This window comes from Argopecten irradians, chromosome 8 (genome assembly GCF_041381155.1).
Source record: "Argopecten irradians isolate NY chromosome 8, Ai_NY, whole genome shotgun sequence".
NCBI classification, from domain to species: Eukaryota; Metazoa; Mollusca; class Bivalvia; order Pectinida; family Pectinidae; genus Argopecten; species Argopecten irradians.
The window spans coordinates 20,179,047-20,202,878 of NC_091141.1; the positions used below are offsets into that span (position 1 = coordinate 20,179,047).

The 23,832-nt window shown below is 34.2% G+C and overlaps 1 protein-coding gene across 7 annotated transcripts in view; it reads left to right on the plus strand.

The window, feature by feature from the left end:
• The window catches only part of LOC138329622 (uncharacterized), a 48,951-nt gene that overhangs the window by 16,780 nt on the left and 8,339 nt on the right, over nt 1-23,832 (plus strand). For 3 of the 7 annotated variants that reach the window (XM_069276716.1, XM_069276718.1, XM_069276717.1), the window contains exons 2-13: nt 979-1,510; nt 3,509-3,653; nt 6,386-6,532; nt 14,980-15,070; nt 17,026-17,121; nt 17,436-17,507; nt 17,976-18,091; nt 18,794-18,865; nt 19,463-19,514; nt 20,819-20,860; nt 22,594-22,694; nt 23,015-23,338. In XM_069276716.1, coding sequence (XP_069132817.1) covers nt 1,273-1,510; nt 3,509-3,653; nt 6,386-6,532; nt 14,980-15,070; nt 17,026-17,121; nt 17,436-17,507; nt 17,976-18,091; nt 18,794-18,865; nt 19,463-19,514; nt 20,819-20,860; nt 22,594-22,694; nt 23,015-23,338 — 1,496 coding nt within the window. In that variant the 5' untranslated portion in view covers nt 979-1,272. Of the gene's footprint in view, nt 1-978; nt 1,511-3,508; nt 3,654-6,385; nt 6,533-9,933; nt 10,157-13,433; nt 13,566-14,502; nt 14,854-14,979; nt 15,071-17,025; nt 17,122-17,435; nt 17,508-17,975; nt 18,092-18,793; nt 18,866-19,462; nt 19,515-20,818; nt 20,861-22,593; nt 22,695-23,014; nt 23,339-23,832 lie in introns of those variants that run through there. The other 4 variants (XM_069276719.1, XM_069276722.1, XM_069276721.1 and 1 more) reach the window with 4 other exon arrangements.

The window sequence follows — 23,832 nt, forward strand, 5'->3', positions numbered from 1 at the left end:
TCAGTCTGTCTGTCTGTCTGTCTCTCTGTCTGTATGTATGTATGTGGACTCCATCAGTCTGTCTGTCTGTGTTTCTGTATGTGGACTCCATCTGTCTGTGTGACTGTCTGTCCGTCCGTCCGTCTATACGGAGGTTATAAGTCATCCTTAAGGTAATTCACCATCACTACTCTGACACCTTTAATCATCAGATCAAATCTGAGAATCATAATCAAGCACATTTCATTAGTATGTAACTGCAGAGATAATTAAAAAGACTTTTTATATTTAATGCATTAATTAGCATATATATATTCGTTCCCAGGTTTAATGAACTCATAACTTTGCCACATATAAATGTCATATGCTGGTGTTTGTTTTTCTGGATTTCTTAGAAAGTTATAATTTTTATGAAACATAAGACATTAAATACACATTGCAATGATATTATCGTGTGACGTACATACTAATTTATCATGTGATACGTCACCACCATTGTGTATTTCTATAAAAAACAGGTGCAGGGATAATAATTAATGATGATTATATCTGCTGTGTTATTTGAAGACCTATTTGGTATTCCAGAAAAGTACTGCTTATACCCAATGCTGTTGTGAATGTTTCCTTTTTGAATTCATTGTTTGAATCATTATCAAATTTATTATGTTGCATATGTATTTGTGTCACACCATAAATTGTATGTTGATGTGAATCTTTGACAGGTAGCTCATTAGTTTTCAACAGATGATGTTTCAAAATGGTATACACCTGCAATTATCACTTTTCATCTGTTTTATAAGTACATCTACACCAGAGCTAATTGAAGCTCAATCTTGACTGAGTTGTTAGGTCTTTCATCCTTAAAAACTAGTTAGTTTGTGTGTATTTTTAATCCTTTTTTATCACTTCATGATGTTCTTGTGATCGTATTGAAAGCTTCTACCAGGATGTGACATGAATAATCACTGTGTATACTGATTACTGTCCCATCTGTTTTAGGTCACCTACCAGGATTACCCCGAGGCCAGGAAAGAATTTGCTGAAATGTTGATGGGATGATTCTCTCCAACATGAACTAATTAAAGGGAGATAATGCACAGAAAAACTGAAATAAAGAGAAATTTAACAAATTACATGCCAGCTAAAACTGTAGAATAAATGTATGTGTGTCTGTAATAATCTAACTCATCAGTAATTGATCACTCTGGTTGTGACTGTTACAGACTCTATACATTAATAGAGCAGATGAGTTTAAATCAAGCATTAGTGTGACTGTGAATCTGAGTGACCGAGATGTATGAGTCGAATCAGTCGGTTTCGACTGAGGATATGGAGGCCTTGGCGGTCCAGAAGGCCCAGGAATTGTTCCAGGTCTGTGACAAGGAACAGAAAGGCTTCATCAATAAGAAGGACATGCAGAGGTTACAGACTGAGCTGGCTCTCGACCCCGAACAGCTCGAGGCCGTGTTTGACTCACTGGATGAGGATGGAAACGGTTTCCTTACACTCGAGGAATTCATAGAAGGATTTGGTAAGAAATCATACCCAAATAATTCATAGAAGGCTTCGGTAAGATATATTTCTCAAATAATAAATAGAAGCCTTAGGAAGTTATAATACTCAAATAATTCATAAAGGTTTTCAGTAAGTATTGCACTCAAAAAATTCATAGAGGGTTTTGGTAAGTATTACTCTCAACAAATTCATAGAGGGTTTGGGTAAGTATTACTCTCAAACTATTCATAGAGGGTTTTGGTAAGTGTTACACTCAACAAATTCATAAAGGGTTTTGGTAAGTACATTTTATTACACTAAACAAATTTATGGAGGGTTTTGGTAAATTAGTTTTACATTCAACAAATTCATAGAGGGTTTTGGTAAGTATTACTCTGAACAAATTCATAGAGGGTTTTGGTTAGTATTACACTAAACAAATTCATAGAGGGTTTTGGTAAGTATTACACTAAACAAATTCATAGAGGTTTTTGGTAAGTATTACACTAAACAAATTCATAGAGGGTTTTGGTTAGTATTACACTGAACAAATTCATAGAGGGTTTTGGTAAGTATTACACTAAACAAATTCATAGAGGGTTTTGGTAAGTATTACACTAAACAAATTCATAGAGGGTTTTGGTAAGTATTACACTCAACAAAATCATAGAGGGTTTTGGTAAGTATTACACTCAACAAAATCATAGAGGGTTTTGGTAAGTATTACACTAAACAAATTCATAGAGGTTTTTGGTAAGTATTACACTAAACAAATTCATAGAGGGTTTTGGTAAGTATTACACTCAACAAATTCATAGAGGGTTTTGGTAAGTATTACACTCAACAAAATCATAGAGGGTTTTGGTAAGTATTACACTAAACAAATTCATAGAGGGTTTTGGTAAGTATTACACTAAACAAATTCATAGAGGGTTTTGGTAAGTATTACACTCAACAAATTCATAGAGGGTTTTGGTAAGTATTACACTAAACAAATTCATAGAGGGTTTTGGTAAGTATTACACTAAACAAATTCATAGAGGGTTTTGGTAAGTATTACACTAAACAAATTCATAGAGGGTTTTGGTAAGTATTACACTCAACAAAATCATAGAGGGTTTTGGTAAGTGTTACACTCAACAAAATCATAGAGAGTTTTGGTAAGTGTTACCCTCCAAAAAATCATAGAAGGCTTTAGTTAACAAACAATTACACTAACTATATTAGGTAAGTTTTAACTAATACACAAGATTTCATAGAGTGCCATATGTATTGTAAGTGGTAATGAAAAATAAGTGTCGAGGAGGGCATCTAGTGGCCCTAGGGCTGTGTGCAATCCTCATTAAAGAAATAAAGAATTAGAACAATGATAATATAAATACACTTGATGGATTCATAGAAGGCTTCAGTTACTCTTAACTACGCTCATGATCATCAAACTCCAAAAAATGTTATTTAGAGAATCAGAATATTAGACATAATTAAGTTTTAGGGTTGTTAGGTCAAGGTCACAGTTACTTTGAGAAAAAATAAAATTCTCACAGTATCAATCTTACGAATAAAATTGGTCATGTATATTGTTGCTATTTTAAGAAAGAGAAAAACATTGTCAGTGCTTTCGTACATCATTGGTCTACAGATTTTCACCAAACTCCATGTATGTATGCACATTGAGAATTAAAACAACTATAATGAGTTGCAGGGTTATAGTATCAAAGTCAAGGTCACCTTTTATATTTTATAAAAAAACATTTGTCTGCATTATGTATTGCCTTCATTGCATCAAGAATATTTATTAAATTATGTAAAGATACAATACATTTAGGAAAAACATTTTTTCTTCTCATTCATTTGATAATTAAGTCCTTGCATCTTTAAAAGATGTAGGGACTCGGGCAGGGGACTACCTAGATGTATCTGTATCCAAACTCGGGCAGGGGACTACCTAGATGTATCTGTATCCAAATTTAAGAGGGGACACCTAGCTTGATCAGACAGTGAGGGCCATGTAACCATTGATATCTGTTTATTATAGGGAGCTACCTCGGGTTTAATCCCAACCAGACCACAGACACACAAGATGTTGATGAGAATGTGTACGAAGGTGTGGATGATGGGACAGAAGAAATTCTCTTCAAAGAAATGCTTCATAATGTTGGGGCCTCTAAGTTATATGATGAGTAAGTTATATACTTAAGTGTAGTACTTATATGTTGGGACCTCTAAGTTATTGATGAGTAAGTTATATACTCTATAATGTTGGGACCTCTAAGTTATTTGATGAGTAAGTTATATACTCTATAATGTTGGGACCTCTAAGTTATATGATGAGTAAGTTATATACTTTATAATGTTGGGACCTCTAAGTTATATGATGAGTAAGTTATATTATATACTCTATAATGTTGGGACCTCTAAGTTATATGATGAGTAAGTTATATACTCTATAATGTTGGGACCTCTAAGTTATATGATGAGTTAGTAGAATCTTTATAGTTGGGACCTCAAGTTATATGATGAGTAAGTTATATACTCTAATAATGTTGGGACCTCTAAGTTATATACTATAAGTTGGGCCTCTAAGTTTTATGATGAGTAAGTTATATACTTTAATTACGTTGGGACCTCTAAGTTATATTGTTTTATATACTCTAAAATGAGTTTATTATTATTAGACCTTATATATGATGAGTAATTATATACTTATAAGTTGGGACCTCTAAGTTATATTGAAAGTATAGTTGGGACCTCTAGTTATATGTGAGTAAGTTACTACTTTATACGTTGGGACCTCTAAGTTATTGTGATAAGTTATATACTTTTATTATGGGAGAGTTATATTAAGTTATATACACTAATGAAATTGATTGAATTCTATCAGATGTTGATTTTCTAAAGATTTTGAATTATATCATTATATCGTTGAAAAGAATATTTTGTTTTAACTTTGAACATGCTTCAAAAGTCTCTATTGCTAATCATACTGGTAATCTAGATAATATGTAGTTTGGTTTTGCTAGAGTTATATCCTGTCATCAGATGTGATTTTTGATTGCATTTTTGATAAAAGCAATACCTGAAAAAAAAAATATAGAGTTCAGTCCCCTTTTTAGCTCACCATCATCAGATGATGGGCTATTCAAATCGCTTTTTGTCCATGGTCCGTGGTCTGTCCTTCCGTCCGTCCTTCCCTCTGTCCATCCGTCCGTCCATTAACAATTCTTGTTATTGCTATTTCTCAGAAAGTACTGAAGGGATCTGTCTCACATTTCATATGTAGGTTCCCCTAGGGCCCTAGTTGTGCATATTGCATTTTGGGACCAATCGGTCGACAAGATGGCCGCCAGGCAGCCATCTTGGATTTTGATTCTTAAAAATTTTATCGCTATTTCTCAGAAAGTAATGAAGGGATCTTTCTCAAATTTCATATGTAGGTTCCCCTAGGGCTCTAGTTGTGCATGATGCATTTTTGGATCGATCGATCAACAAAATGGCCGCCATGCTGCCATCTCGGATTTTGATAGTTGAAGTTTGTTACTGCTATATCTCACAAAGTGCTGAAGGGATCTTTCTCAAATTTCATATGTAGGTTCCCCTAGGGCTCTAGTTGTGCATAATGCGATTTTGAATCGATCGGTCTACAAAATGGCGGTCAGGCAGCCATCTTGGATTTTGATCGTTAAAGATTGTTATCGCTATTTCTCACAAAGTAATGAAGGGATCTTTCTCAAATTTCATATGTAGGTTCCCCTAAGGCTCTAGTTGTGCATGATGCGTTTTTGGACTGAACGGTCAACAAAATGGCCGCCATGCTGCCATCTTGGATTTTGATAGTTAAAGATTGTTACTGCTATTTCTCAGAAAGTATTGAATGAGTCTGTCTCAAATTTCATATATAGGTTTCCCTATGGCTCTAGTTGTGCATATTTCGATTTGGGACAGATTGATCAACAAGATGGCCGCCAAGGAGCCATCTTGGATTTTGATAGTTGAAGTTTGTTACTGCTATTTCTCAGAAAGTACTGAAGCGATCTGTCTCAAATTTTATATGTAGCATGTTTGCAAAAGTTTTAAAAGCAGAGAAAAGATCCCTCTTTCCATTGTCAGACATAGATCATTCTTTGGTGGGCGCCAAGATTCCTCTGGGATCTCTTATGGTAGTTAAAGTTTGTTACCACTATTTCTAAAAAAGTACTGAAGGGATCTTTCTCAAATTTCATATGTAGGTTCCCCTAGGACCCTAGTTTTGCATATTGCATTTTGGGACCGATTGGTCAACAAGATGGCTGACAGGCGGCCATCTTGGATTTTGATAGTTGAAGTTTGTTACCGCTATTTCTCAGAAAGTACTGAAGGAATCTTTCTCAAATTTCATATGTAGGTTCCCCTAGTACCCAGTTAAAGTTTGTTACCGCTATTTCTCAGAAAGTACAGAAGGGATTCTTCTCAAATTGTATATGTAGGTCCCCCTAGGGTCCTAGTTGTGCATATTGCATTTTGTAACTGATGGTCAACAAGACTACCGCCATCTTGGATTTCATTGTTGAAGTTTCTTACCACTATTTCTTAGAAAGTACTATAGCGATCTGTCTCAAATTTTATATGTAGTGTGTTTGAAAAATTTTAGAATGCATGGAAAAGATCCCTCTTTCCATTGTCAGACATAGATCATTCTTTGGTGGGCGCCAAGATCTCTCTGGGATCTCTTGTATATTTAATGTAATTACATTTTACATCTTTTAAATTTCTGGATTTCTATTTCAGAGCCATTTCATGAAGATTAATATTTGCGAATATAGATATATTGAAAGGAAGCTTCTATAAATATGAATGATGTACAGGTAGTTATTAATTCACAGAGATCAACTTTTTATTAAGATGGGGAAATTGACATATGCCATGTGTGTTACAGTGAGAAAGCTATACAGGGACTGTGGGCCCGACTAAGGAAGGAGGACGGGGACATGGCCGCCAACTTTGAAGATTTTCTGTACAAAGTCTCTAATGACATTCGCAAGTCCAAGGTCGATTTTGAAACTTTAGAGTCAGCTCTGAAAAGGTAAGCAGTTCATAACATTGGGTTAGTTTACGCGAATTTATTTGACAAGTGAATTGATAAAAATGGAAATTGTGTTGAAATACAGATTGATGGCACAGAAGCTTCGTAAGAGATTAATAACAAAAAGTAACCAAGCTGCCTTAACAAATTTATTAGATTGCAGGATTTTAAATTAACAACATATATAAGATATTCTACAGGAAAATTAAATTTGTATCTGTATAATTATAACACCAAGTAAGCTGCTGTATCTGTATCTGTGTTGGAATATTACATAGTTATCTGCCAATGGTGGTAGGTTGTGAGCATTACATCATGTTTCACATTTTTGCTCACTTACTAATGTCACAAATAGATACCTTTATTCTAAAGGGCAAATAACTCTGTAATAAGCAAAGATGAAATATAGACAAATACTGGTATGTTCTAATACTTACACATTCGATATGATTTATCATAGCAAGTTTAAGGGAGACAACTCTGCTTTGCTTGTGAACAGAGAAATAATGATGTACAGAGATGGTAAGGGAGCTAACTCCTCCCTGCTTTGTTCACAATATGAATTCATCATTAGTAAAAAATATTGACTGACAAGCCAAATAAGATTAAAGGATAAATTGCATTGAAGGTCTTTTAATGTGCTATTTGAAGATGTCTTTACAAGATGTATTGACTGTACCCTTTTACATACTGGTTAAGGGCCTTACATGTATTACTGGGAACTGGCCTTTTATAACTAAACAAGTCAGGAATTTATTGATCTTTTGATCTGGTCTAGAGGCAGATTTTACTGTCCCGGTTTGGTGAAGTGTTTGAATTTCTGGGCGTGTCTGTTTATTTGGATGTTATTTGTGAGCGTCTGACTAGATATCACTTGTTTTTACTGTGGCAGCAGTGGTTCAGTTTATTGAATATTATTTATATGGTCGTTAACTGTACCACCTATAGATCTTAGTGGATCAGTAAGATTAATAGAGACCATGGAAAGTCTTAGGAGATTGTGTATTTGTCTCCTGAATCACCCAAATACTTATAATGCTTGGCTGGTTTCAATGGTTCATATTTATACTTTATGTCCTGTGAAGTGCGATCCCTCTGAATGTAAAGCTTTGTTCATGTATGGAAGACATTGAACAACACACCCCACACAGTCAAATAGTCACAAGTGGAGCAAACCACTCTTTTGAACTTTGTTGGACTTTAAGCAGGAACATAGACTTCCACTTTTATAGCCTATGGTATCATGGGGTTTTTATCATTAGTGGACAGAACCCAGAGTCTTCCTCACAGGAGCACATGCTTTTGACCAAAAGTGAGGCATGTCAAGAACATGTAACAAAATAATAGAAAAGATAAGATCATAAATTTAGTCATCTTCTTCAATCATGCAATGAAGGCAGCAGGTACCATTATAACTCCCCACCTGTAGGGCATTGTAATTATAGTTGACAAAAAAGGCTATAATGTCAGATTTTCATTTCTTCCTCCAGCAAAGGGGAAACAGCTCAATCTAATTATAGGACACAAGATTCATTCAACCTTTAGATTTGCTCAACAAAATATACAGAAACCTTCAGAATAACACAAGTATGATATTTTGATGATGTTAATTAAGATGCCATCTTTTATAGAAGTATCTAAATTTTAATTACAATGAAATTGGAGAGAACTGGTCACCATATTGCTGAATACTAACCTTTAATCAGATAGTAACCCCCTATTGCAGGTTAGAGGGTCACCATAATTGATGACGTTATCATCATCATCGGGACAGCTGTGGCCAAGTGGTTATAAGATGTCTCAACATATTGCCACAAAACCTTTACCTCTGGGTGGCGAGTTGGAATCCCATATACTGACTGCTAGCTGGTACAACATGCATAAATGACCCTGGCTATTATTGGGACATTAAACTAATAAAACCAAACCAAATCATCATCATCATAATCATACTACAGTGTTTTTCCTGGGTATTTTGGGAAATTGCCACCTGGTAAAAATTGGGAAATTTTGTGCGATAAAAGTAGGAAATGAAAAATTTAAACAGTGTTTATGGAAATTTTGGAAAACGTAAAAATAGACAAATGTGCCTCTCTAAAAATCAAGTGTAAGAATGGATACTATAATACAACATTCTGTCTTGAGATTTTCGGAATTTTTTATTTCCTCACACAAAATACGCTTCAACTCAATGATATGGGAAAATTAGACATAGATTTGGGAAAAAATAACAAGAAATACAATTAGGAATGGGGCCTTATTTTGGCCCCAAATATATAGGCAGGAAAAACACTGTACTATCTCTTATCATATTCATAATTGCTAATATTTGAGGGGTTGTAAGGGATGTTCAGTTCTAAAGTGTATGCTGAAATTAACTTTTCATCGAAGTACCTCAAATTTTTTTCATAATATTAAATATATGTGCAGCTTCTTTCAGTGTGCATCACAATGTTCAGCCTTTGGAGTAAACCTTGACGACACACAGATATTTATCAGATACGTGTTAGTGGTTTTAAATGCCTGCTCACCCAGTGCAGATATGATATCTCTATTTCCATATTGATGAAAAATGACACATTAAATCATAAAAGAAATTGGGGTTTGTGATACCTATACTTCCAACTGACAGTATTGAATAGGTCTCCATTAAATAGGGAACACGTGTGGAACTGCTCCCTTGGGTAGTTAACAATTAATTAATTACATAAGATATAAAATTATAATCCAATTCTACAACATATCAATACATGGAACAGAGATTCCCAAATGACCTATTGATGATCTGTGGTATGTTGAGGTAAGGTTTATCAGTCTGTTAAAATAAAGACACTGTATCACTTAAGATCGTCATTAAAAGGATCTATAATTATAAACATTCCTATTCACGTGATGTTGTTGTATTAAAACATACTCACTGTTTGGTCTGTATTAAATTTCAATCAAGAATCTGAATCATGCGGGATAATTTGTTTTATGTGACATGATTGAATCATGGATCAATGATTAACAACCTTAAGTAAATACTTCAGAAGGGGATAAGTTATTCACACAGGGAATTTATTATCTCCGTAGATGTAAAAGGCAATTTAGATTATTTAGATATATACTCTCGATTTAATTCATATTCTAGCTCGCTCTGTTGATATAAAGATGACAACTTGATCTGCCGTAAGAAGTAAAATGTCTCAGGTCAGCTAGATATAACATTATAAATACAGATCATTAAAGCTCTCTTCAAATTGATAGAAGTTGTGATTTAGTGGACTGGAGAGAAGTGTACTGTTTAAAACTGGTTTATAGAACCCTGATGTCATATGGAAACCTTTTATTTCACTACTGAATGGTAGGTTCTTATTAAAATGAAGTGAATAAACCAGACCAATTTCACCTGTGTGGTTCAAACATTATATTGGATTTATAAGAGGTTTATCACCAGATTAAACACAGCATTCTCTACCGACAGAACTTATTTAGGCTGGAGACGTGTATTACATCATATTACATGTCTGCGTGGTTTTTACCTTTGGAATCACTGTCAGTATTCGTCATATACTGACAGGGACAGTTTAACTAGAGGTCACGTCAGGTGAGGGTTCCCCCGACACAGGTAACCATATACAGGTAGGTTATACAGAGTCAGTGTCTCACAAGTCAGGGAGAAGTCTGTCGTTCATCAACAGGTATAAGAGATAAGGGAACAGGTATAAATCATACAGGTGAGACCTGTACCGTGGCTATTATATCTCCTCAGGAGACTGTGTACTTCAAACACTTAGTGTACTCATATTTCCCTACTGGTACTGGAGAGGTCAACAATTCCTTCAGGTGAGTCCATATGTCACTGTGATCTGCGGCATATTTATGATATATACAGACTTAGCCACCTGCAGCTAGCCATGCCTGGTTTCCCATGTCCTGTCTTGGAATATCATTAAAAAGTCAGGCAAAATTAACTGTAACTGATAGATCTCTTAATGCTCCATTGTTTTTATAACCGAGTAATATATCATTTTACATTGGTATTATTCACATGTATGTAAATCAGTGCTGAAATCTGATGATTGACAGACATATCATGGTACTTCAATATCAATATCCAACATCAATAAGCTGGGTTTTATAAAGACCTATTCTGTGTGCTGTACTCCTCCATTTTAGAATTATATCTTTACTGTAAAGGACAGCAGTATAACAATTGTATATTCTGGTTGTGTCTCCTTGTGATAGTGTGATCTATCTTTGTCATATATATATAGTGCAATCTCACTGAGGCAGTCTGCTGATGAGTATTGTTGACCTCTGTGTAACTAAATGGTGAGGGGGAGGGGCGGGCGTTGTCGTCCATTGCCAGGTACATGTATCGACCATTTTGTGGGTACCCATGAAACTCCACCTTCACAACCTGGCATGCACTTAAATAATCCTGACTGCTAACAAATTGTATAACAGAGAAGCTAAGGATTTCTAGAGTACATTTTAGATGTTGAAAGATGAGAGAGATAAAAATATGTTGTGTGGTACAACTCGGTTACAGAGAACATCTACAATGTAGAGAGTCACAATGTGTATGATTTAGCACTATAATATCGGGCTGTGTGTTTACTGAGATGTGTAACTAACGTCCTGGCTGACAACCAGTGTTAAAACTTTATTGAAATATTTTGATTGTGCCATTGCTTTGAACCATCACATTAAATGATGCCTAGATTTGATGGTCTGTGGTCGAGGAGAAAGCAGTCCTTGTTAGATATGATGAATATTTCATGAGCATCCCTCCTGAGGTGCTAGAGGTACACAGTTAAGGTGTTAACTTATAAACTACTTGTCTGCATGTTGTTAAGGTGTTAGCTTATATACTACTAATCTGTCACTCTCTGTCAATAGCTATTGTCACGAAAATTACAAATTAGCATTGGATTAGATAGATTCACTTGACTCCTTTCATGTCTTTGTATATGACTAGTTATCTGCCCTTGAGAGTTATACATATTTTTTGTTACATAAGTATGCGTTAAAAATGTATCATTTTCTCAGAAAAATATGTCTTACACATATGCAGACACTTAATTAGCAAATCATAATTATATACCCTCAAGAGCAGATAACTCTGCTCTGTAATATAGATGTTACTGAGTCAAGGGGGCCACTGAGGATCAGGCAGTCGAAGTGAATCTGTATTTGGGGGGCTCGGATTCTGTACTTAACAAACCTTAACATTAGTCCATTAGTGACATTAGACAGCTCTACTAAAGAAGGAGCCATACTGTATATTGAGACACATTTATTATACCATGATTATCATATGAAAAACTCACAGGTTGTATTAATATGAGATACTATGCTGATGTTAAGCATCCTACAGTTGTTAAACATCTTTCAATTCATGAAATATATGAGGATATTTGTAGAACTTCAGCTCCCTTTCCAGAACAGGGCACGGCGCTTATAAGGGGAGGGTGCGTTATAATTACAGCGAATAGGGTAAGAAGAAATGTTTACAGACAGATGAATATGGGTCAATGAAGTAATACAGACAGATGGATCACATACCAATGATGAAACTGCATGTAATCTGATAAAAAAAATCTAGCCGACCTAGAGTTATTGGCAATGATAAATAAATTTCAATGATTGAGATTTCAAAACAAGTCACAGAATAAAAACAAGTCACAGAATATTGTTACATCCTCTTTGAAACTAAAAGTATGTAATTACTGTTCATTGTCATATCTTATATGTGAAGTGGAATTATATAGTTGAATGATAAACTGGTTAATTTATTGTATATTTATCTAGTGTCATAAACACTATCTGAAAATAATGTAAACATTTGTTTAATGTTCCATCCCTGACATAAATATTAATGGCTTTTGTAAATTGTCCCAATTTTAGTTTGGATATGAAAACAGTTTGTTTCTATATTTACGTAAATGTAAAATCATCGGTCAACTGTGGTATGAATCACACATCAGTATAGGGGTAGTCTGTCAGATATGTTAGGTTTGTTAGCATAGACTGCCAAGGATGAGGTAATGATTACCGTGATGATTCATCGTCTAATGGACATCATCTAAACAAGCACCTGCTGCAGGCCTAATATGTATGTGTCATATACACATCTCGCATCCAATCAAATACCACTACTTTATATGTAACCACCCATCTCGTTAAGACATGCAATCGTGCAAGATACAGGTACATGTAAAGTGACATCATTCAATACCTCAACACATGTACATAAGTCTTCTTCTGTATTGAAATTATTTAAAATTGTCAGGCCATAAACGTTATGCACATTACAGTAAAATTTTATTTTATTCTTTGAGAAAAGGACATTTTCTAATTGTCACATCATTATAATATTTATGTGTATGCTGAGAGGACTTCTAATTAGGTATTCTTATTGAAATTATAAATAAAATTGTCAGGCAACATTAATCTGTATTTTAGCATTGAATTATATAATATATGCCCCCATCGTGAACATTTTTCTAAATTGTCCTAATAGATGCTGACATGACTCCTAAACAAGTATCTCTATTGAAATTACATAAACTGTCGACAGGCAGCATTAATCTGTATAATAGTAAAATCTTGTAAGAAGTATTTTAAAAGGGGGAGTTTTCTTCTTAAATGCCATATCATTATAATCAAATATATTAATCAATATAATGTATATTTGCTGACAGCTGAGAGTTATAAATAAGTATTTTTCTCTAATTATGTATAATTAAATATGGTCCTGGCATGTTAATGAGATGCGCTGATGTTTATGGTGGTGTGATTATGACTAGTAATTAACACTAAAGATATAGGATCGCTGTCAGTCAGATGTCTATTTATCCTCCAGCCATACCTATATAAAGTTATATACAGGCAGGAAGCACACAGCTTAACCTTACATATAAGTGGCTAGATTTACTTAATGTACTGGTGCCATACTGTAACAGTGGTCAACTTGTACACATTTACTGGATTGTGCATTATAATTACAGTTCAGCAAATACATTTGTCTGTGACAGGATGCAAGGTAATTAACATTTGATGTTACTCTATTGTACATATAAGGTCATGGTACTAATTAAACCAAAGATATACAATTCCTTATTTATTATATCAGTCTGCATTTAATGTACATAATCATGCAGTTGCATATTACTGAAAATAACAGTTGTGTTTGTATAATCAACAGAATATTATGTAGCAAACATATTACACAGCATGATCCATTAAATAATTTCATCATAATTTTTCATGATTATATAAGCACCATTATATGCAACTATTAGTAGAAAAAGATTAATTATGATGGTTTTCAAGGGATTTCTGTAACAACCATACTTAAATCTGAATATTGTATTCTTAACTCCTTTATCATAAGTGACATCCTATTATATTAATTAGCTTATCATTTTCTTACAAGTTCTTTGTGCTTGATATTATGTCAACATATGGCAACAAGTCATCTACTTACTAAATTTGTTATGCATTAATTAATTATACTGTGAGTGACTATATATATAGACAAAAATAACTTAAGTCATAAAAAGAATATTTCAAGCTCTGCAAACTATATTGAAACATACCAATATGTCACATTTAATATTCTGAAGGTTCATATAGTAATTTGTTTGGTTGACATGTCAATAGTTTACCAGACTAGATAAGTTGTGTAATATAAAAGTTTTGTCTATCACAGTGTATAGACACAACAAAACTTAAAACATAAACATCTAGTTTATGGACATGTACATGAGAGTTTACAGACATCATATCAGTGTGTCACTGAAAGGTTTGTTATCCCTTACTCCCGCATGTTTTTACTGTGCATAAACCTGTGATGTGTCATCAACATGCACTTTTAGCTACTATAGAAATTTTAATGGCCGAATTAGGGTGACTAACAATTACTATGGAGACAAAAGAGACAATCAGTGTATGGAGGTGTCAGATAAAACATCTCCCTATATAGCATAACATCTTCTGTAGTACAGTGGTGTCAATGTACAGGAACTTGATTAGGATTTGTTACATCTTTGTCTGTGTTTTCTTACGTAGCATCTACCATACAGTGATGTTTGAGTACAGGAATGTCATTTTGTGTATTGTGTCCCATACAGTGTAATCTAGATGAGTCGCTGGGATATGTGGAGAACTTGTGTGTGTCACAGCTCCCATACTGTGGTTGTTTATATGTATTAAGAGGGACAGTAAATATTTCAATAAAGTATGCACCTAATGTACACTAGTCTGTAGAGGAGTTTCCAGCCCAACAAGACGAATGTTTACACTTCTATACACCACTGAAGGAAAACTTGGTCAGAAAACCGCAATGTGCAATATAATCGAATTGTGTTTGAAAACATCTAGGTGGTGCTATATCAGTTTTTTGGGACTCGAGCAATTTTCTTAAAGACTTTAAAAAATTGAATTTGTTCTTGCAGTAAATCCCTGGCACATGATGAAGAAGTGAGAAAATTGTATGAAGAAATGGAATTGCAGATAAAACAGGAGAAAGAACGCATCTTAGCAGAGGTATGTACATAATATAAATAATGTTTAGTAATATAACGTGCCTTAACAGTGGTATGTACAAAATACAATTAATGTGTGATATGTTATGCATCTTAAGAGAGCTATGAACATATGATAACATAATGAATGTCAATATGTCTAAGTATAACGGCTTAATAGTGCTATGAACAGAACATAATGAATGTATATGTCAAGTATAACGCGTCTTAACAGAGCTATGAACAGAACATAATGAATGTATATGTCAAGTATAATGCGTCTTAACAGAGCTATGTAAACAACGTATAAAATCTTAATGTAAAATACCTGCTTATCTTGATACTTAGTTATATTGATATCTTCCTCGAGCTCACTTCCTCATAACTAGCGATAAGTTCCTGATAACATTATGATACAGTAGATAAACATAAGTGAAGATAACTTCTACCATGAGAACATTTTTTGTGTACGATGTAGATCTGTTTTCACATAAACAGTAGGTACATGTATTTGATATGTGCATTTTAGATTATATAATTGCCTTTTGATTTGTACAATTTGTGGATCCTAATTTAAAACCCCAGCAGATTATATGATAGTGTACAAGGGTGTTTATGGGTAATAGGAGAAGAGGCTGGATACTTTAAATTTCAGGTAAAAATATTACAGTAAATCTATAAACTATGAACATGAAAAGTACCTTAACATATAGGATTCTCTTATAAGGATAAAGATTAACAAGATCCCAGACTGGTAGTATGAGCCACATTGTTGCCCAACTTTCCGGAGTAAGAAAGCTGTTTTCTGATAAAGCTGTCCTATTTTACCTGATCAATGTACCTTATCAACCTGACCTTTATGCCATTGTTATTAGCTGAGGTATTTAATCTCCATTAGCTGGCTTTTACTCCTGATTAGAACTGCCAAAATCATTCAGCTTACCATTATATTTAATACTTAGCTGTAAATGGACAAAGCTAGGCACTGGACCGTCTAAACAGTTTATGAGTAGGTCACCTGCTTACCTTCATGGTATGTATGGGGAGATATTTGACCGGAGACTTGATCTCTGAAACATTCTAACCCCTGGTGTAAGGCATCATAGATTTATGTGTCCAGTGTGTAATAGCACCTAACAGTAGATATCATCTCCCAGAATGTGTATTATCCAAATGAAGAGAAACATTGTGTTAAATCATAAGTTCGGTGAAAACTGTCTCCAACTTACAATAACAATGTGTAATATCTTATATGAAGCATCGCCCCACAGTGTAGAGATGTCTTCAGGTTGCGACAATACTTTCCCCCTGATAACACTGGACATGGGTGTCTGTGTATTGTTGAGATAGCTAGGTAGGGTGTCTGTCTGTGTATAGATTGTGTTTGTCAAACAGCTTTTACATGAAAATAAACACCGTAGGACTTCATTCATTTGTTACATAAACATCATCCATGACTGCACATCCCTGACAAAACATAGACATCAATGAATCAGGATCATTTGGAGAACAAGACAGCTCACAAGCATTTTATATACTGACAGAATCATTTCAGATATTTAGTATCTCTATACCACTGTTACATCTTGTGTAAGGATTTGTATGTTTTCATTTACAGCCACTGTGTGTCTATAAGGATCTTTGTTCTTTGTTACAGCTAAAGAACAGGAACAGATTAATTTGTAACTTTTTATCTCTGTTACAATTTTGTTTTGGTTAGATAAGTTAAACATCCTATTTAGCTCATTGAAGGATGTGCCAGGCTTGTCGGTGGAGGAAAGCCAGAGTACCCACAGAAAAAACACTAACTAATGTTCAGTATATATATCTTGCAACTGCCCCACTAACATGGGATTTGAACTTGCACTTCAGAGATGGAGGAATTGTGGTAATATGTCGGACATATTAACCACTTCACCCCTGCAGCCCCGTCTGTTACAGAAACAATTTTATTGGAAGTTTTGATTTCTGTTACAGGAACAACTTAAGGAACAGCAGATTAAAGACAATATGGAGGCTGAGATAAGAGAAAAGGACAAACAACTGCAGGAATTATTACTCAAACACCAAGAGGTAGGTTCAAATTGTGTACTGTACTGTATAATTATAGAAATCATGGTTTATAGAGGCAAGCACTTTTATACTATCACAAACTCTTCAATTACGGTAGCCATGATCATTAAATTATATGATAAAGGATCCTATACAGGTCTAGGTTGGAAGGTGACTTGATAACTCGTGGCATTAATGTGTAACTTCTGATCTGTCTGCTTGTGGATTTGATTCAATAAATTAATCCTAAGTATTTTTGTGTTTTTGAAAGGCATGATATTTTTTTTTACAAAACTAGACTAGTGTTCTTTACACGTAATGTCTTCTTCTTTTAGATGGAAGAAAAACTTTCCAAATTGAATTTTGTCGAAAGTGAAACAAAACAAGAAAATGAAAAATTACAGAGGGTAAGTAAATCATTAGCACAAGTGCCCAATATAATTGTATATTTATGTTTTGTTTATCCATTTGTAAACAAATACAGGAAAACCAAAAACATTTTAAATTACTGTCAATAATTGATAAATGGATCTAGACTTTTCAGGGAGCATAAGTCTGGTGGTACAAGATATCACCTCTGATAAGGTTTACATAGTTTACTTACCTGTCTTGCCCAAGCCTTGATACAGTTGTTAGATTATTGGCTATACATGCAGTAAAACTTAAATATAACATACTCGGTAAAGACATTAATTTTCAATGAAAACAAAAAATATTAATGAATCCCCAACTGCAGCATTTGTTTAATTTGATATCAATAAATGACAATTTGAATATGAATCTTATATGACAATGTTTTTTCATAATAATTTCGTTGATGAGGTTTTTCATGATAAAGCTACACCTGCGTCTATATGGTGTTAATCTGTTTACAGGAAAAAGAAGACTTACAAGTTTTACTGAGGAAGTCTGAGGAAGGATTAGAGGAATCCAAATCCTATATAGACCAACTTCGTACTCAGTCTAAAGACGAGAAACGAGAGAGGGCAAGGTAGGTCATAGGTCATCTATATATAGACCAACTCTGTACAGTCCAAGGATGAGAAACGAGAGAGGGCAAGGTAGATCATAGGTCATCTATATATAGACCAACTTCGTACTCAGTCTAAAGACGAGAAACGAGAGAGGGCAAGGTAGGTCATAGGTCATCTATATATAGACCAACTTTGTACAAACCAAGGATGAGAAACGAGAGAGGGCAAGGTAGGTCATAGGTCATCTATATATAGACCAACTTTGAACAGTCCAAGGATGGGAAACGAGAGAGGGTAAGGTAGGTCATAGGTCATCTATATATAGACCAACTCAGTCTAAAGACCAGAAACGAGAGAGGGCAAGGTAGGTCATAGGTCATCTAGAGATCATTTCTATATCCAGTTTAGGGATAAGAAACAATAGACAGCAAAGTAGATCATGGGTCACTTGTGTTACATATATATATTGGTCTAAGGCATAATCTATTGAAGGATGAGAAACAAGAAAAGGCCTAGGTCACCTAGTATTGTGGTCATATTCACAACTTATGCTTTGTTGGAAGTTGTCAAAAAAATCAACTGTTCAATTTGGGAGAATTTTTCTTGGCATATTCAGTAAGCCTGAATCTGTCTTTTTAGAAATAGTCTTTGATATTTTCCTTACTGTAATATCTTTGTGATCCAAAAAAAAAATAATATAGGATTTACCTCTATGACAGGGCGGCGTTGAAGGTGACAGAAGGTATCGCACTGGAGAGAGAAAGTCTTGTCAAGCAGCTGGATTCCCTGAGGTAAATATTCCGTCTCTGCTGTGTACTAATTTCTGTTTTTGTATTTCATTTCTGATCAGTAAAATATGAAAAATCATTTATTTGTATAAATCCATATGACATTTAGTCAGTACAAGTTATACCTAGATGCTCCGACACGGAGTCTCTATCAGTATGACTACATGTTAAAAAAAACCTTTTGATATAATTAATTGATTTAATCAAGATGTTATATCCAGCAAATCTATGATAATTAGTGACTTTATAGGACTGTTATTGACATGTCATTGTTTTATCTATACCCCCTGCAATGAAGTTAAGGGAGGAGGGAGGGTATACTGGAATCAGGTTGTCCTTCTGTCTGTCCGTCAGTGTCTGTCTGTCTGTCTGTAGACACAACATTGTCTGACGAACTCCTTCTAAACTACGTGACAGATTTTGATAAAATTTGGTACACAGAACCCTGATATAAAGAGAAATTGAGTAATCTATAAAGGGTTCTGTAATGCCCCCTATTAATGGAGTTATTTCTAAATTTGTGCAACGGGGGATATTTGTCAGCCACACTACTCTGGCACAGTTTTAGTTTAATCTTAAACAATGCATTCTGTGTTACAGGGATATAAACCAGCAGCTGAGAGACGATAAGGACGAAGCGGAGACAAGGCGGGTACAGACCACTTTGTCATCTTCAGACAGGAGAGCTCGAAAAAACCCAAAGATTAAAGGCCCCTATTTATAGATAACACCCCATCCATCGTAACTTTGTGTCAAAAAACCTAATCCACCGAGGCAATAATGTTTGTCAGATCTTGCAAAAGAAATATTAATTTATCTGTCAGTTCACAGGTTAATTGGTTTTTTGGGGCTAGTATAATAACCAAGCTTTGTATATGATATAATATAACTGGCACTGTGAGGCGATAGTTATTTTGGGAGAAACTTACTGTATCACACTTACATATGAAGCAAAAAAATGGAGTCATATATTTATTTAAATATAACCATGAAGGATGAAGCAATGAGCTAGGTCAAGTTTCACAAACATTTCTTAACTTTAAGGAATTCCTAACTTAAAATTCCCCCTTTGAAAATCATTACAAAAACTATGGGCATTTTCTTTTAAAATTAAAGAGCTTCCTCAATTCTGTAATGCTTTATTTCGTATGGGGAGTTTTTAAGTTAAGGAATTCCTTAAAGTTACGGAATGTTCGTGAAACTGGACCTGGACCTATAGCTTGATTAACAAGATTATACCTCAGTAATTATAACTAACAAAGTCACTATTATAGGCATAAGGCTTTCTCTTTCCTAAATCTTTATACCATAGAAATTGTATAATGCATTTAACATCATTTTTAATTCACTTTTCTTGTGGTTGCACAAAATCATTTTCAGCCAATATTTTCATATATTAAGCACTTATTTTCTAATTCCTTTTAGCTTATTCAACGTTTCTGTAATATAACTTTAAGGTGATTGTAAAATCATATGTGTATCTACAATAATAATAAGTCATCAGGAATTATCAGGTTTCTTCTGTATAACAATAAACAGTGTGTTTCTATGGTAACCTGTACACAACATATTCTCTGACCATCAAAACAAAATCATGTCAATCTTTATGATTTAATTTCAAGTCTTAATTAAACTCTGTGAAATTCCACTAACATCTTTAACATTATGCATCCAATAGGAGGTGAACTTTTTAACATAGAAAAAGATGTAGCTTGAACTAGTTAAAAATTTGAAATGATGATGCAGTGTATAATTTTTAAGAAATTATTTGTATAAGTAAGATGGAATTATCAAAAATTAATCAAATTTCATTTTCATTATAAGCTCTTTCCAATTTTCAAACCTAAATTTCTGTGATAAGAGATAATATCATGTTTGTTAAATTAAGAAATAGGATCTGTAGAAATGTTCTGAAGATAACTGACGACCTTTTTATTTTAACCAATCATTAACCAGGAGGATCTAAGTGGTTCCTCTGTGACTGACGATCTCCATCAGGTATTTCCCTGCCCCTCCCAATATCTACCCCTCTATTCCCTACCCCCCTCTATTTCCCTCTTATCTCCTGTCTGAAATGACTTAGTTGGGTTATTATGGTTCTTTGTTCAGATTTTGTGCATGCTTGTTTTATTACGTTTGATATACCATATTATACAGCCAAGTTTTTTGCACATGCAGAAAGGGTATTATGTTTAATGATTTATCTCTTCAACATTAATCCAGATCCATTCAGGTCACAAGGCCAATTATCATTTTGAGAAAAAGTCTCCTTTCCCCATTGCTACGAATAGTACAATTTATTTATTGAATATCATGAAACAAAGATTGGCAGTGTGTGATTATAAATGTGGAGAAGTCTTGGCTGTTTTATTTGGCTCTAACATGTTATAGTTGTAATATCTTGATGTAGAGGTACATGTAATGCTGTTGTAGTAAATAGTTCAACAGCTGAAATCAATATTTTTTTTGGATACTTCATTTAATTATTCCGTTTGTATAATGAATTTTACTTTATTATCATGGTAATGGATGCATTATATGTGAATTCAGATTTTGGTTAAATTAATCCTATCCATTGAGGCATCAGTAGATAAACAACGAGATCCAGTATTTTGTTTTCACCTTGTTAGAGGTTAATTGCTTTACTTTGTCTGATATCTCGTTAATTGCATGTTTTTAACTTATTTCAGGTTTGTTATGTTTATTTGTAAAATTAAATCATGTAGACTGACTCCTCTTTTTGTCAACATACTGCTATAAAGGTCACATGACATACAACTTTTTCTTGACCTTAAAGTACATCTGTACAACTGAAATGTTTGTCTTAGACTGTATTATAAAGAACTATCAAACCTGTGTATAAAGATCACCCAAAGGACAGAAGTAAAAAATGGTCTTTATACTTGTACAGATTAATTCTTTTTGAAATTGGTTATTTGTGACCCTAGAAAAGTGGTCTTTATACAAAGGTGGTCACAAAGGCTGTTTTTACTGTACATGATTTAGTTTTCATTGGCTCAATTGCTGATATAGCATTGTTGCAGATTTAACCAGTTTTATTTTATATTTTAAATGTTTTGTTATATTTTCAATCCAAACCTAATCCAGGGAGAGGTGCAATGTTTGTTGAAATTAGAATCTAATGTTAATTAGGAAATACACAGCATCATATGGCTGATAAAGCTGATGCATCCAAATGTCAGCTACTATTAATGTAACAAAGTAATCATAGGAAGTGCAAATGCTTTGATACATGTAAATCACAGGTAACTTAGTAACTATATAACAGGCACCAAAGTATAATTAGTCAACATTAATTGATGCTTTCACACTTACAATAATGTAGGCTTTTAAGCCTTGAAAGCACAAATATTTAACTTGTTAGCAGCATTTATTTGCTTTTCAGTATTATTCTGATACAGATGTATAGTCTGCCATCATGGGTTTATATACCGTATACATATATTGTAATACCTTTTAACATCTCCAGTCCGGATCATAATCTAAAAATCTTTATATATCTTATAATACTTATTACATTTATAACAGTATTTATCTTTGCTGCGGAGAAGTATGTTAATGACCCATATATCCTAACCTAATTTCGTACTAGAGTTACCTGTACTTAGTTTAGAGGTAATACTGATGCTTCTGTGCCAATGCTTGGGACCATTTGCTCAAAGTGAAGGGAGATAATCAAAGCTTACATCAGCTGTGTTGTTTTTAAACAGATTCTTGAAACAGAAACGAGAACAAAGCCGTCAGCCTCACAGCGTCGTGACCAGCTATCCAAACAGGGCTCCGTCCTCGGCAACTACTTCCCCAGCAACAGGTGAGGAGCCTAAATAAATTCTAAATTGAACAAGAATTCATAAATGATTACAATATGTTGTCATGTTTGAAATAATTATACCTGGTGACTGATTAACTCTTTGGAAAAAAAGTTGAAGTGTTTTTTCATCACTTGGTCGGTATGTATATACTGTGGAAAAATGAAATGATAAAGTGATTTCATATTTTATTGTCTGATGTTATAATCAGAGATTTATCTGTTAACAAGATACAGCTCTCGATCAAGTGATGTGTAGAAATTTGCATTGATACATCAGAAGTGTTTAAGTTTAATTAATTTGATTTTATTTATGTGTTGAGGGGGAGGCCACCATTTGGGCAGTCGGTATCTGAGGACACACCGGACATAGATGAGGACGACGATATAGAAGTTGACGATGACCAGGACGGTCAAATCTTAGGTAGTAATCATAGTGAATTATCAGACATTGTAGAAACTAGAAACTTATCATATCATCAAAATGCTCATAATAGTGGATCACAGAGAGTCAGCAGTAACCATGGCAACACAAGTGAGGAAGATAATACAGATGATGTGTCGACGGGAAGGAGTCGAAAAACACGTAAAACTAAACGGAGGCTGCTCCCTGGAACGACAGCCGGTCAGTCAGAGCCTGATGAAGGGTATGTAATACATTAGGGTGGATGATGGGCTTTAGTTGGGCATTAGATTACCTGTGGTGGGGGAGACAACTGCCATGATCTGAAAGTGTCTTTTCTATAGTCGTAATGATTTAAGAAAAAAACTTTATTACAGCAAAAGCAAGTACATATATGTATTACAAACATGTGTGAAAATGGTTTCATAATGTGAGGATAAAATTTACAGCATCATTAGTCAATGAGCCAATTTTGGCACACGCTGACAGAACTGTAGGGAAAGTGTCAGTAATGAACGGCCTGTCAGTGAGGTCAGATCATGGTAGTGGGTTATTTGGAATCGCTGGGATTCAGAATAGTCTTATAGGAATGTCAGTGTTTTGTAGAATTGATTGTAAGAAATTCAGTATTTTACAAATATTGGTGACTTCACTAATCTCTACAAAATGTTGACACTCCTGTAAGTTTATTTATCATATATATCGTGTTTACAGATATAGAAAATCTAACTAAAAGAA